At 36.3% G+C, this 15,774-nt stretch overlaps 1 protein-coding gene across 1 annotated transcript in view; it reads left to right on the forward strand.

The window, feature by feature from the left end:
* LOC128652673 (retinal guanylyl cyclase 2-like) overlaps positions 1-15,774 on the forward strand; it is a 163,392-nt gene that overhangs the window by 100,021 nt on the left and 47,597 nt on the right. Inside the window, exon 4 of the mRNA XM_053705603.1 lies at positions 6,310-6,394. Coding sequence (XP_053561578.1) covers positions 6,310-6,394 — 85 coding nt within the window. The remainder of the gene's footprint in view (positions 1-6,309; positions 6,395-15,774) is intronic.

Below are 15,774 nucleotides of genomic sequence, written 5' to 3' on the forward strand. Positions count from 1 at the left end.
TTATCACATCTTCCCAGTCTTTTATGTTTTTGAGTGCTAACTTCTCTTCCGAGTTTAAATTACTAGGTATATATTCAATATAACATTCCCCAAAAGGACTAGGGAATGCCCAATGCGTATTTACATAAAGTCTGAATCCCCGTTATTAGGCATACATAGATTTATGATATTAGGCATTTAATACATATGTAATGCGAGTGTGCCAATATCCTAATATCGCACTGTTATGCTGTGAACAAATGTCACCTTGCCGCACTAGTATAGGATGATTATTATAGCATAAAAGGAAAGCCCCAGTATTTTGTTTATACTAAATATAGATTCCAGTTCCAAAGTGGTAAACCGGAGGTACAGTAATGATTCTCTTCCCATTAAATTAAGGGCACTATATCACCATATACTAGAGCACCATTAATTATGCTGGATCGGTTATATTACCGACCCCCTCTCTTTTTTCCCCTGTCCTCCATTACACTTTTTCCAAGCGTATATTTCCCTTTGTTAAGTCACTTATATATTCCCTTTTTTAGCACTTTTTACTTTGCCACGTTATTACCTCACCTAGTCTCCCTCCACCCCGTTTGTATTTGAGATATATTTATACAACCCTTTGGATGCACTTAGACCACCCTCAGGGGCCACACATAAGTAATATTATTTGTTCCAATGACTTTGTCCACAGTCACAATCAGCCACCCATACTCTGCCCTCACGGACAAATAATGGATATATGATCAGTACATCCTTACATTCCTGAGAAATAGAACACAGAAGCAATATGCTCTCTTATCTAATTCAGTTCTAATTTAGAAAAAATTAATTTATATTTTATCCATATCTGATATATTTTGAGTCTTAACTGTATAAACAATATGGGGCTTCTTGTTGTTTCTTTTGTATTATATAATATGGAGAGTCTGGGCCACCCAGATATGTATATTATAGCCCTAAGGTCTGGAATTTGAGGAGTGAGATGTTAGCCCTAAGGTCTGGAATTTGAGGAGTGAGATGTTAGCCCTAAGGTCTGGAATTTGAGGAGTGAGATGTTAGCCCTAAGGTCTGGAATTTGGCTGCTTAGCGACTAAATATATTATTACATTCAGGCACAGAGATACCCATCAGTTTTGGGTTACATATATATACGTCACCAAACAAAATATAAGTCTTTTGATTCAATCAAATTTCAGATTTACATTTCCAGCACTATGAGATATTTAATTCTGTCCATACAGGACAATTCCAATTTATTACTATTTTTCTTTCTGAAAATGACCAATTAATTTACAATTCCGGGTTGTCTGAATAACAATATGATACAGATCGGACTTCATCTCAGATAGAGAATGTTGCCATCATAATTATAAGTCAGTTTCTGATCTTACTTCGAACTTACTTCATCTACTCTAAACGATCATGACAATAGATGTTAAGGCAGCATTTTTGTTATTGTCTGGGTCCGGTTGCCATGGTATTCTGAGAAGGCGTCACACGTGTCAGTTTGTGATAGGGCAACCGCGCCCCCCCTGAAGGACCTATGGATAGCTACCAAATATTCCACCTATCATAGAAGCTATACACAGAGACGTTGTCTTACACTCGGCTTATAAAAATCTGTAGTAGAGCCGGCCGCCCCACCTTTGAAAAAGCTTTGTTGCGAAACATGTTAGGGGAGTAGGGACTTACCGTCTCTCTCCGGTTGTGTGTGTATTTTTTAATCAGCGGTAACGGTACCCTGGGTGCCTCTATTTCTAATATTATGGTTGCTCTAAATAATTTAAATTTATATTACTAATTATGTTGACGTCTGACCATCTACACAGTCGTAGAGAACTCGACCTCATTACCTATTAATTTAATCTTGGCTAGTCTCTAATAGGGTGGCACGTTTTGATGTGCTCTTACCGTACCTCCGGTTTACTACTTTGGTACCGGAATCTATATTTAGTATAAACAAAATACTGGGGCTTTCCGTTTATGCTATAATTAACATCCTATACTAGTACGGCAAGGTGCCATTTGTTCACAGCATAACAGTGCGATATTAGGATATTGGCACACTCGCATTACATCATGTATTAAATGCATAATATCATAAATATATGTATGCCTAATAACAGGGATTCAGACTTTATGTAAATACGCATTGGGCATTCCCTAGTCCTTTTGGGGAATGTAATATTGAATATATACCAGCATTTCATCTTGAATCCGTGTCCAGCTTTGAAATCCGATGTTAATAAACCACACAAGTGAATCACACTGACTATCCCTTCTATAGGTGTCCACCTATCAAGTCCTTACAGTAAAATAATAATTCCATACCAGTGCTGCAGTGAGACAGTAGTTCACAGCGCACTATTACATTAGTCAGATATTATGGGATATACAATGTGCTGAATATTTAATATTTATTATTTAATATTATAATTCTAGGAAATATTTTAAGGTGATACTCATCACATATTTCTCAGCTATTGTGGACTTACCACATTCAGTATATATCCTTCTTCCAATCAGTACCTGAGTACAGCTCTGCAGTTGGATATTTACCTCATGTACCTTATCTAAGTGAATCACACTGACTATATTGATATATTTTTATAGACATTAGTCCACTGCCCTGACTGAGTATATACTGACTATGGGATATATACTGTAATAGAGAATATCCTATAGGCTCCTATTCACTATGAATTTGGATGATTCACCACAATAATACTCTAAGTTTGAATTTTCTAACATTAGTACCAGCATATACTCCTACATTAAGAGAAACCTGAGGTCCAATAATTTGTTTGAATTTTCTAAAATTAGTACCAGCATATACTCCTACATTAAGAGAAACCTGAGGTTCAATAATTTGTTCAAACTTATTTTGGTTTCGCAGGAGGTCATTTATATTTCTGCCCTGGCACTGCCCGCTATTGCCATATATTTTTTAGACCCATTTAGATCCTCGGGTTGAGTTTCTCTACTGACCCTATTGTTCATGTCACCCAGATACAACGCTACTGTGTTTTTAATATTTAGGTTTTTTTTGTTCCCATTGTTTTATCTTTACTAATATTAATAAAAGTTAAGTTTTACACGTCTCGAACCAGATATGTACACAAATACATTTTCCTTTCTGTGACCAGTTGTGTTATTATCAAAATACAGGTTGTTGAGTGCTATAAAAGTACACTCCTTTTCAGTCTTGTACTGAATCCTCTTGTAAGTGCCTTTAGCTGTTGAACTTGATGTGTTCATTTTGTGGTAAATATTTAATTTATAACATTGTAAAGGTTAGTTTTTCGATATCCTCTCGGATCCAATAGGGTTAATTCAAATACAGAAATGGTGTTATTTTTTGCATTGTGATTGCTCCAATGTTGAAAAGGTGTATTGCAGCTTTAAAACAGACAATAAACACGATTGGAAAGATTATAATCTACCTCTGTGTCATTGCATAATTAGTGATGTAAAATTTTAATAATTAATAAATTTACTTTTCTTACTTTTTTATTGTAAAACATATAAACACAAAGGAATGACAATTAATATATTACAAATGACCTAAATACTGACCTGCTGTCATTATATTTAAATAACCGCAGGTGTTATGGGTGTTCTGGCTGTGAAGTAAGTAGAATGTCCTTTGATAGAGGTGGGGAACCTTCGCCACTGGAGATTCCTTTTGTCTCAGTCCATGTAATTCTTAAAGAGGTTGGCAGAAAAATCCAAGGAGAGATAAATGAGGGAAAAAAATATGGAAAAGGGTTTAATAAAATAAGGTGGAAAGAAAAAAGCTAAACCGTGACACAACAGTGAAAGAGAAAAAAAAATGATTGATTAGGGTAGGTTGAGTACAATGGAAAGAAAATCCTCTTCCTCTGTTTATATATCATAAATGTGGTTATTGAACTATGGGCCAGAGTACAAGTGGCCCACTATTTAGCGATTTTTCTAGCGCACAAACACTACCAGAAGGAACATTTTGATGTGTGGGAGGGTTAGTGCTCATATTGCAAGTTGAAAATATATTGTTTGGGCGTGAGCGGAACCCGATGAGCGCTAACTTAAGGACTTCAGATATCGCAAACGTGTTCACTTCTCCCCATAGACTTCAATGGAGCTCACTAAACCCGCTACGCATTAGCCCAACAGTACTAACCAAAAGATAGCTATGAATAATTTTACATTCCAATGTTCTTCACATAGAAGAAAATTTTATATTTCGTGTTTTCAGGTATTTGAGCAGCACTGAATAATTAGTTTCGGACAAATAATTTAGAACGAATATTTTGAAAAATTTGTTTATCAGAATTTTTGTGTGTTGCACTATTCGGTATTTGGTTAGTTTAAAATGAACTGAATACTGAATATTCATTTCCATTTCCATTTGTTTCATTAAAGCAAATGTAAATGTTATCTTGCTGCAGGTGGCACCGTGTAGGATTCTTACCTATAGCGTACTGGAGAGTGGCACTAAACTTCTTCAGAGAGTCCAGGGCCGAGCTAATAGAAATATTAGTGAGGCAGATCCCAGAGTCTGCGTTAAAGGAGCTTCTCCTATTAGCACAGCCCTGGACTCTGTGAAGAAGATAAGATAAGCACTAAAGGAGAAGGTCTTTTAGCATAAGCTCTGGTATCCACTGCACTAATGCTCATATTAGCGTGGTCCTGGGTGCTATGTAGAAGAAGCAGATTAGCTCAGCTCCCTAATGCACCTAATTTAAAGAATAAGTAATATACTAATGTATTTCATTAGTATATATTCGTTATTCTTTAAATTAGTGCATTCATTCAGATATTTGTTTAGTTAAAACAAAGCGAATATCTAAATATTCATCACAAATTTACATTTGTGAGAAACCGAATGCACCGCTGTTCTCACATCTGTCTATGGAATAGATGTCACGAAAAAAAAATATCTAATTATTTATTTAGCTATAACCCAAATTAGAAACATAAATTATGATATCAGAACCAGAAGGCCTACTGAGTTTGCCAGTATTTCTTACTAAAGTGTAAACTTAAGAGGAAGTCTAATGCAAATGTTTTAGATCATTACAAAATGTCATTTTTGTGTGTAAATGACCCCAAATAACTATGTGTTGAGCCCTCAAAAAGGGAGCTTTGCAGTTCCTGAGGAAACACGGACATTGAACAATCAGGAGCCGCAGTTGCACATAGCCACCAGTACTTGGCCACAATGCTTGGGGTTCCCAAATGGAACTTTACCTATGTGTTTAAGCTGTTATAAGTAGTTAAACAAATAGTAATGCAAAATAATTACATGCTCTTATAAAATAAAGCACATTTTTTTCTTTAAAATGTCCTTTAATAAATTCTTATGTATGCAAATCCTAGGCATTTTTTAATACCTTTATATTCTTTGTCCTTACCACCTTTAACGGGATCTTATTTCATGGGTCAACCACCCTTTCTGTAAACTTGAGATCATGGTTTCTTTTTCTGGTGATGTTATTCCTATGATACAGTAAGAGTCAAAAATGAAGGCATCAAACTAAAACATGCAACTCCTGTATTACAAAGTCAATTAATGTCAATAATAGAAATATCTTCATGGTCATAAAATTGACTACGCAATTTATTATTGAACACAGTAAAATAAATAAATACTTTATCTGTAACAAAGGGAAACCATGAAATTGAATTTGAATTTCTACCAAGCAATAAATACTGATTATACAATGTGGCATATTTATCAAGCTCCGATTGGAGCTTGATGCCCCGTGTTTCTGGCGAGCCTGCAGAAACAGCAGTTATGAAACAGCGGTCACAAAGACCGCTGCTCCATAACCTGTCCGCCTGCTCTGAGCAGGCAGACACACATCGCCAAAATACAACCCGATCGAGTACAATCGGGTTGATTGACACCCCCTGCTGGCGGACCATTGGCCGCGAGTCTGCAGGGGGCGGCGTTGCATCAGCAGCTCTTGTGAGCTGCTGGTGCAATGCTGAATACGGCGAGCGTATTGCTCGCCGTATTCAGCGAGGTCTGGCGGACCTGATCCGCAGTGTTGGATCAGGTCCGCCAGACCTTGATAAATATGTCCCATAATATCATTTTATTCAAGACACTGATAAATACAACTTTTTAATGTTCAGTTTTACTATGAAATCTGCCATGTGATTTAAGTGTGTGACATCTTTTATTATGTGTAAAGTGTTATAGTTTTAATTTAAAAAGTCAAAACAAAGTGTTTATGTAGAGACGTCTAGTCACATATGCTTCATATGACTTTTTTTCTAGTTTACATTTAAAAAATTGTATATTTTTCACATTTTATTTTTGTATTTCAGGAATTGAACCATCAATTGTGATTCTGGTATTTGGCTTAGTGTTCGCTTTGGTGCTTTGTGGTATTATTGTCTCGTATCTTATTAGGTAAATACTGTTATTTATTCTTTTTGCTAATTAGAGTTACAAAAATTTGATATCATATATGTTTATATAATTAAAGAAGGTTTATACTCATCTGAATCACTGAAAATAATGGCAATACATTTTGGGTTCAACAAATTTGTTCAAAATCTAGGAGGAAACCCAGAAATTTAGCAGCTAGATGTTTGTTTTTTCTTCATGGGAGCATATTAGAAACGTGCAAATGTGGAAGATTAAAGGGGCATTATACACCAAAATGATTATAGGCTATTTAAATAAAGCATTAGGTGTAGATACAATTTGCAATTCACATGCATCACCTATTTTGCAGCTAAATCTCCTAAAAAATGGATAAACCATACAGGGTACTATACCTAAGTACTATATTCTAATCACTGCGCTATTGTTTTATCTTCACTCCGTAACTGCCTACAGCAGGAAGTCACTGACTGACATTCCTGGTAGGGATGGGCGAATGTTTCTAAAAATTCTAAATTTAATTTTTTTTTTATACATTTGTTCGTTCAAATCGAATTTTGAATGTTTATGTAACATTCTAACATTCTATTTTTGAATTTTCATTTTCAAATTTTTCAATAAAATTCGAAAATATTCATTAGAATAATGGAATGTTTAGCTATGTATTCATTCAATTTCGAAATAGTATTTCTAGTCTACAACTGTGTTTAATAAATGTAATATTCAAATTCGAATGCTACATTTGAAAGTCACATTCAAATTCAAAATAGTATTTCTAGTCTAATACTGTGTTTTTTAAATGTAATATTCGAATTTGAATGTGACATTCGAATTCGAATGTGACATTCGAATTCGAAATAGTATTTCTAGTCTAATACTGTGTTTTATAAATGTAATATTCAAATTCGAATGTGATATTCGATTAGAATGTGATATTCGATTCAAATGTGACATTCAAATTCGAAATAGTGTTTCTAGTCTACAATTAAGTTTTATAAATGTAATATTCGAATTCGAAAGTGACATTTGAATTCGAAAGTGACAATCAAATTCGAATTTTTAAGAATATTCGTTCTTATCAACATTCTATTATGTAAATCAAATTTCTACAATAACATTCTTTCTAACATTCCAATTCGAATATAAACACATTCGCCCATCCCTAATGCCTGGCTCACTAAAGCTGCATTAAGTTATGTGAGGTCTGCTGAGAAACTGTTGTTTTATTTGTAAAGGATCATATTCAGGGTTGGACTGCGAAATCAGACCGGCCCTGGAAATTTGTATGGCCCGGCCCAACCCCCTCAGGCTCAGCCCCACTCCCTATGGCTCAGCACCCCCCCCCCCCCTGCGGCTCATGGCCCAATCCGGCCCTGGAATTAATTACAATCCAGTTTCATTTACAAATCATTTGAAACTACAATAAGGAACTACATTAAAATGCTAGTAGTCGACAGCTGTCAAAATATTAAATATACAAATGTATATTATTCTCTTCTGAATTATAGCATTTTAACGTTACAATATATAAATATTAAACAATATAAACAAATATTACATTGACTATTATTTATATACAGTACCTCACTCACAGTTTTGTAAATATTTTATTATATCTTTTCATGTGATTACACTTTGCTACAATGTAAAGTAGTGAGTGTACAGCCTGTATAACAGTGTAAATTTGCTGTCCCCACAAAATAACTCAAACACACAGTCATTAATGTCTAAACCGTTGGCAACAAAAGTGAGTACACCCCTAAGTGGAAATGTCCAAATTGGGCCCAAAATGTCAATATTTTGTGTGGCCACCATTATTTTTCAGCACTGCCTTAACCCTCTTGGGCATGGAGTTCACCAGAGCGTCACAGTTTGCCAATGGAGTCCTCTTCCACTCCTCCATGACAACATCACAGAGCTGGTGGATGTTAGAGATCTTGCGCTCCCCCACCTTCCGTTTGAGGGAGAGGATCATGCTCTGCTTCAGTATGTCACAGTACATGTTGGCATTCATGGTTACCTCAATGAACTGTAGCCTCCCAGTGCCGGTAGCACTCATGCAGGCCCAGACCATGACACTCCCACCACCATGCTTGACTGTAGGCAAGACACACTTGTCTTTGTACTCCTCACCTGGTTTCCGCCACACACGTTTGACACCAGCTTAACCAAATAAGTTTATCTTCCATTAATCCATGTCCTTATTCTGCTTGTCTTCAGCAAACTGTTTGCAGGCTTTCTTGTGCATCATCTTTAGAAGAGGCTTCCTTCTGAGACGACAGCCATGCAGACCAATTTGATGCAGTCTGCTGCGTATGGTCTGAGCACTGACAGGCTGACCCCCCACCCATATAACCTCTGCAGTCATGCTGGCAGCACAGAGGATATTAGACCAGTGAGCGCAGGGTGAACAACACCAAACTCCTGAGAATACCTATGTGTTCCCAAAATAGGTAAATAAAATAGCTAAAAAGGGGGAGTGAATCAGGAGCACTACAGCTAAAGTGCTAAGAAATAAGACTATGAATTATATACTTAAAAATATGACAAGGACAATATCGTATCTAAAATATGACACAAACTGGATTTAAATACTAATAGTTATACTAATTTGAGGGAGTCTAATACCCCTAAGGAAAATTGGACAATAGTTAACCATAATAAAAAGAAAGAAAAAAGGAATTACAATTCATTTAGACCTAACACCTATGATTATATAGAGAGAAACAATAGGGATTCGAATAGAGATCTTAATAGATGATGGAGACCGAATTACTCATATCACAATAGAGTATATAATGATAGGTACTATAATTATAGGAACTATAACACATATGATAATAGAAATAATTATCACACTGAAGGCAGATATAATGATTATACTCATTATCCAGACAGAGAGGCACCTTCCCGTACAAATAAACCCATTTGGGATAAGAAAGAGAGATGGGAGACACCTATAAGAAATAGATTCTCACCCCTGGCTCATGTAACAGAGAGAACCAGACATAGGGAAGCTGACACTCCTTTTTTAGTGAACAGCCCTCCAAGGGAGGGCACCTCAAAAGATCTTCTGGGAAACAACCAGATAAGTGTATGGGGACAATATCCACAACAAAAAAACAAAAAAAGACCTCTAGAGGAACAAGAGGGAGTGGGATCAGCACAAGAAGCAAAAAGAGGGAGATAAAGATAAATGGAGTTTTCAATATCAGTAATACCACACTACAGGATGAGGAAACAAAGATTTTAAGCTATGGCCTCTCTTTTGCCCCGAGTGTTAGACTAAACAAATTCAATACACATATCCATATAAAGAAATTTATTAGGAACCTCACCCTCAAAAGATTTTTTATGAAAAGCCCCCTTGAGAGAATGTCTATGACTAAAGATAAAATAAAAGAAGATAATTTTATTCATACCAGCTTAAAACCCAAATCGACATTTAATCCTGTCTCCGCTAAGGGAACTCACCTTGAAACTTTTGAACAAATGGTTTTAAAAGATCTAAAGAGTAGTAAACCATCAAAATTTATGAAAACTAACATGACTAAAAAAGAGACCCTCATTTTGGATAATTTGAAAAGGAACCATAAGATAACCATCAAGCCCGCCGATAAGGGCGGCGGGATTGTGGTTATGGATACAAGTTATTATGATACAGAGTCTTTAAGACTATTGAATGACAATAAAACTTATAAAAAACTTGATCTAAACCCTACGAACAAGTTTGCTGCTCTCTTAAAAAGGCTTATAAGAGAAGGTAGGGATTTTAAATGAGAGGGAGGTGGAATACCTGGACCCCACTCATTCTAGGGTCCCGGTGTTCTACTTCCTTCCGAAAATACATAAGAACCTCACTCAACCACCAGGGAGACCGATTATTTCGTGCATAGGGGCATTATCCTCCAATCTCTCACAATATGTGGACACTTTCCTGCAAAAGTATGTAAGGAATTTGGACTCATATTTGAGGGATTCCACCCAGGTCCTAAATATTCTGGAACAAATTGTTTGGGAGGATGACTTTATTCTAGTGACTGGAGATATTACTTCTCTTTATACAGTAATTGACCATGACAAAGGGATTTTAGCTATTAAAAAATATTTAGATAATGATTCAGAGATGAGACCAGAACAAAAAGAATTCTTATTAAAAAGTATTTTGTTTATATTGAAGAATAATTACTTCATGTATAATAATAAATTCTACTTACAAATAGAAGGTACGGCTATGGGCACGAGGTTCGCGCCAAGTTACGCCAACTTATTTGTTGGCAATTGGGAGGAGTCCTTCTTCCAATCGGGTAACTATGGCGCGGACCTCGTGCTCTATAGACGGTACATAGATGACGTCTTACTGATATGGAGAGGGTCTGAATCAAATTTTCTAAAACTGTTTTCTGATATGAACTCTAATGATAAAGGTCTTATATTCACCTTTAATCACAGCAAAGATAAAGCTGTCTTTCTAGATTTAGAAATTATGGCCATTAACAAAAATATAGAAACAAGAACACATTTTAAAGAGGTCAACTCTAACAGCTTTATTCATTCTAAAAGTTGTCATCTCCAGCAATGGAAGGACAACATTCCTGTGGGCCAAAGTCTGAGAGTGAGAAAAAATTGCTCAAGAATCTCAGACTTTGAATACCAAATAGAGTCCTTAATTGAAAAATTCAGAGATAAAGGATATGATGAGGAAGTTGTCAACAGGGCTGTAACAAGAGCAAGGAATACTGACAGAAAGAGCCTCCTCACATATAAACAAAAGACAACTAAAGAGAATTCAGATTTAATTGACGTCCCATTTATAACGGAATACAATGTAGATCATGGCATCATGAGAAGAATTCTAAATAAACACTGGGCCATCCTAAAAGCTGACCCAATATTAGGAGATGCACTCCCTCATAAACCCAGACTAATCTTTAAAAAGACAAAAAACTTTAAAACAATACTTGCGCCTAGTTCACGTAAGATAAATCAGAAATCAAATTTTATACAAAAAGATTTACAAGGGGGAAAAATATCAGGTTTCTTCCCTCGCTATTCATGCAAGGCATGCACACATAGTGACAAAAGGAAAGCTATCACTATTCCAAATTCAGGAGAAGAAATCTCTATTAAGGAATGCATTAGATGCACCACGAAAGGGGTAATCTATATTCTTAAATGCACATGCAACTTGTTTTATTTTGGGGAGACTAAGCGTATGATCAAAGATAGGATAAGAGAACATCTATTATGTATTGAGATGGGAGTGATAGACCCTAATCTATATAGGCACTTTAAATCTGTACACAAGGGCAATACTAAAGATTTAAAGTATTGGGGCATACTACAAGTTAAGCAGAATTGGAGGGGGGGGGGAATTTAGAAAAATTTCTGAAAATAAAAGAGGCAGAATTGATTTATAGACATAATACTCTGTTCCCGGCTGGTCTAAATTCTGAACTAGACATTTCCCCATTTCTATTGGATTAATAATAGCTATGTAATGCACGTTTTTGCACTTTATTATCTGACACAGATAGTACCGATTTAGACCCACAATATAACTATCTTCTAAGTATATTCTAAGTACTCATTGTTTTTAATAAATGTTTTTAATAAATATTTTTAGTATATATTTTAACAGAAATTATTGAGATATTGTCTAAAAGATACAATATTTACTATAACGATCACTTTTAAGGGAGCTCTGTGAAATTTATTGATAGGGACTACCCTTTTTTATATTAATGTGAAGTATCTATTTGGTTGCTTGTCAATACCATCTTAAAATATCAAGACCGCCTTAAGTAACACTCCCAGGTGTTTCATAACCAATGAGAAGCAAGCTACACCTTTAAATGAAGATACACCTGTTGCAGATTATTCATCTTGAGAAAGCCCTGTAGAGGGAGAAACGCGTTGATGTGCTGCAACAACTACTGAGATTCACTATATGTAGCTGGAGCTACCACAGTGTTCATGAGGATTGTGCAATTACGCTAATATAATTAGCTATTGGAAAGACTTTGCAAATAACTCTCTGAACTCCTTATCGGATAATCAAGTTTACTTACATCATTCATTTTTGTACCTTGTGTGCTACCTAGCACTAAGAGCAGGTACCTGTCATCGGATGATCGCTATACTCTAGATAAAAGAGTCACCACTACCGCTGTTGGCTGGTTCCGAATTTGGACCAATCAGAGAGCCCGTTTGGGACAGCGCCCACATAAGTGACGTCATCACGCATACGGCTGTAACTAACCCACAGAAAGCATCGAGTGGAAAGTCTGGGGTAAGCCCTTGTTTGCTAGCAAACCAACACGTAATAAAAATACTGAAAGTGTACACTGAACTGTTTATACTTACACCACGAACTCTTTTTGCTATTGCAACATTTATATGGCGGCAACTTAAGAAGTTTTACTTACGGAGACGTCCGTTTTTATTTGTCATTATTATTTGTTATTATCGTTTGTGCAATTAAATTGTATCATATTTTAGATACGATATTGTCCTTGTCATATTTTTAAGTATAGAATTCATAGTCTTATTTCTTAGCACCTTTAGCTGTAGCGCTCCTGATTCACTCCCCCTTTCATGCTGGCAGCACTCATACGTCTATTTCCCAAAAGACAATATCTGTATATGACGCTAAGCACATGCACTCAACTCCTTTGGTTGACCATGGCGAGGCCTGTTTAGAGTGGAACCTGTCCTGTGAAATCGCTGTATGGTCTTGCCCACCGTGCTGCAGCTCTGTTTCAGGGTCTTGGCAATCTTCTTATAGCCTAGGCCATCTTTATGTAATGCAACAATTCTTTTTTCACATCCTCAGAAAATTCTTTGCCATGAGGTGCCATGTTGAACTTCCAGTGACCAATATGAAAGAGCGTGAGAGTGATAACACCAAATTTAACACACCTGCTTCCCATTCACACCTGGGACCTTGTAACACTTACAAGTCACATGACACAGGGGAGGGAAAATGGCTAATTGGGCCCAATTTGGACATTTTCACTTAGGGGTGTACTCACTTTTTTTTGCCAACGGTTTAGACATTAATGGCTGTGTGTTGTGTTATTTATACAGGCTGTACACTCACTACTTTACATTGTAGCAAAGTGTCATTTCTTTAGTGTTGTCACAGGAAAATATATAATAACATTTTTACAAAAATGTGAGGATGTACTCACTTTTGTGAGATACTGTATATATATATATATATATATATGTATATATATATTTATATATATATAAACATTTCACAAATGCAGGCACTAACTGGGCTTGATAAAATCTCCAAAATTTATTAGGTCATTTTAAAAAAATAGTGACATAACGTTTCGGCACGGCATTGTGCCTTTGTCAAATGTCAACATATATTTACAAAACGTACAACACACTTAAAATCATCTAACACATTTGTTAAAAACATACCCCTTATAAGGATGAGCTGAGGATTCAAATTACCGCCACACAGCCGCTCGCGTCTTCCCCATTGCGGCAATGACGTCACGTAAGCACAAAACGTACCTAGCGTGATGATGCATGGCACGGCGTTCCCATAGTAACGTTGGGAAGCCTAAAGCGTCAGAGCAAGTGTTAGCCACAGCGCGCCTGCGCATAACTAATACCCACATAGGATAGGCGCGTTGTGACAGCAACATGTTAAATATAAACAATGGTGGCTATGGCAGATGTGTAAAATCGGCAACTTATGGCAGCATATGACAAATACAAAGAGTGTATGAGAGCGATCCAATGTGCAGACACACTACCCACACTGAAGACCCAAATAGACCAATCACAGGGTCATATCCAAATCACATAACATGTAATACCGGGTACAGCAAGGGGTATTAGTAATACACAGTGTCCGATATCATACACACATATGGTCAAGAGCGATCTGAAAGTTACAAAATTGAGAAAGTAGTGAATCAAAATAGATAAGCAATACTCCAATACCAACAACCATGACAGCAGACAAATAATTGTCAGACTACACATAGAACCACTGTCAAAAATATCATCATAATTGCAAGTAGTGGATATTGACAAATATATTCACTGAATATGTAATAAACCACAGAATAACAAGATATAACTCACAATAGTTAGTAGTTAATACATACAGTTTACATGAAAAAAATATATAAATATGTATATAATCCTGGCTATAACAGAAATAAAAGCCAATTACCACAGGGAAAACATCCCGTTTTGGCTGATTTTAACCACATCTCCTTGCAGTAATGGCTGACAGGGTCAAACTTAACCAGATTGACCATGTACCACCAATGCCAAGAGGGGGTGATAGGGCCAAAAGACTACTGTAACTGGAGAGTAGATGGATCCATAGATTGGACACACTGGCCCCAAAAGGACTGAATACGTCACTTGATTTTAGTCCTTTCTATTAAACCTACTCTCTTGTGACTATCTTTGTCCAAAACCCATTTAATCTCCTTATGTGAAGCTCACTCTTTATAAGTTTCTACCAATACTCCATGGAGACATGATGTTACTAATTTTTTTCCACAATTGGCTTTTATTTCTGTTATAGCCAGGATTATATACATATTTTTTTCATGTAAAATGTATGTATTAACTACTAACTATTGTGGGTTATATCTTGTTATTCTGTGGTTTATTACATATTCAGTGAATATATTTGTCAATATCCACTACTTGCAATTATGATGATATTTTTGACAGTGGTTCTATGTGTAGTCTGACAATTATTTGTCTGCTGTCATGGTTGTTGGTATTGGAGTATTGCTTATCTATTTTGATTCACTACTTTCTCAATTTTGTAACTTTCAGATCGCTCTTGACCATATGTGTGTATGATATCGGACACTGTGTATTACTAATACCCCTTGCTGTACCCGGTATTACATGTTATGTGATTTGGATATGACCCTGTGATTGGTCTATTTGGGTCTTCAGTGTGGGTAGTGTGTCTGCACATTGGATCGCTCTCATACACTCTTTGTATTTGTCATATGCTGCCATAAGTTGCCGATTTTACACATCTGCCGTAGCCACCATTGTTTATATTTAACATGTTGCTGTTGGCAACGCGCCTATCCTATGTGGGTATTAGTTATGCGCAGGCGCGCTGTGGCTAACACTTGCTCTGACGCTTTAGGCTTCCCAACGTTACTATGGCAACGACGTGCCATGCGTCAATACGCTAGGTACGTTTTGTGCTTACATGATGTCATTGCCGCAATGGGGAAGATGCAAGCGGCTGTGTGGCGGTAATTTGAATCCTCAGCTCATCCTTATAAGGGGTATGTTTTTAACAAATGTGTTAGATGATTTTAAGTGTGTTGTACGTTTTGTGAAAATATGTTGACATTTGACAAAGGCACAATGCCGTGCCGAAACATTATGTC

The sequence above is a fragment of the Bombina bombina genome, chromosome 3 (genome assembly GCF_027579735.1).
Source record: "Bombina bombina isolate aBomBom1 chromosome 3, aBomBom1.pri, whole genome shotgun sequence".
NCBI lineage: Eukaryota > Metazoa > Chordata > Amphibia > Anura > Bombinatoridae > Bombina > Bombina bombina.